General features: G+C 33.5%; 1 protein-coding gene across 1 annotated transcript in view; it reads left to right on the top strand.

Moving 5' to 3' along the window:
* Positions 1–228, top strand: part of LOC119586681 (GPN-loop GTPase 2-like) — a 5,387-nt gene extending 5,159 nt beyond the window's left edge. The window contains exon 6 of the mRNA XM_037935413.1: positions 22–228. Within this exon, the coding sequence (XP_037791341.1) occupies positions 22–228 (207 nt within the window). The remainder of the gene's footprint in view (positions 1–21) is intronic.
* Positions 229–1,086: the final 858 nt, after the last annotated feature.

The following is a 1,086-nucleotide window of genomic DNA, read 5'->3' as shown; positions in this document are numbered from 1 at the left end:
CTCTCTCTTTCTACTTGATAGGCAGTCGACAAGGCCAATGGATATATATATGGTAGCGGGGAAGAGCGGAATATCCAAAGGTTATTGTCATGCGCCGTCGGTGCTGATTTTGAGCATGAGCGTCTGGGGAACGTGCGTGATGAGTTCATGAGAGGAGACAGTGAAGAGGATGATGAGGAGGATGAGGAAATTATCAAGATGATAGCTACTCAGAATCAAAATAGATAAAATATGGACTGTTTACTCATTTCAGTGTCTTTTTCTATATGAGGATCATAGGCTATAATAAATGTTAGTTCTTTACTGATCACATAATTCCTTTTTTTAATATGCACTGTGATTTCAGAAAGTAAGTGTTGAAAATAAAATTAATACATGAGAAAGAAATCTTGAGAACCTGTACATTTGTGAAGAAATACCTGCATTAACCTTTCAAAAGCTCTGAAATACTGGATTTTGTATGAATGGGAGCTGAAAGTAGTCCAGTACACACAAGCAAAATCAGGAAACTTTTTATTGTATATCTAATAATAATAATCTAATATCTGATTTCACTTCTTTGGCCACCATTGTTTATTGATATAATGTCCAAGTTAGGAAGAATGCAACTAGGTTTAAAAAGTCGGGAAGAAATTTATAACTGATTTGATGATGGGTTTTAAAGTCCGTAAAAGTTAAATACCCAGACTCATGAATTTGAAAGACTAGCATTTTAACCAGTCTTGATCAGGTAGCTATTCTTTAGGGATTGCAGTATAATTGGCTGTTGTTTTCTGTTAAGGAACTTGGACAAAAATCACATTGTTATTTGATGATAATTTATGTGATATTATCCCTTTTTTTTTTTTTCTTTTACATCATTATATTGCAGGGACATTTAAAGGATTTTGCTGTTTTTTCTATGCTTGCTGTAGTTATACTGGATGGTTCATATGCAGAACTGAGGACTGTTCCTTTCCCTACTGTCTTGAAGTTCTCCACAGATAACATGGAAGTTAATGTTGATAACATGAATCAAAATGTTCTGACTCATTAAAAGTATGTAAAAGTTGCATAGTTTATTGAAGTTTATACTTCATAAATAAG

Source organism: Penaeus monodon, chromosome 21 (genome assembly GCF_015228065.2).
Source record: "Penaeus monodon isolate SGIC_2016 chromosome 21, NSTDA_Pmon_1, whole genome shotgun sequence".
NCBI lineage: Eukaryota > Metazoa > Arthropoda > Malacostraca > Decapoda > Penaeidae > Penaeus > Penaeus monodon.
Note: the sequence above shows the minus strand (reverse complement) of the source record. Positions and strands in the feature narration are given on the sequence as shown.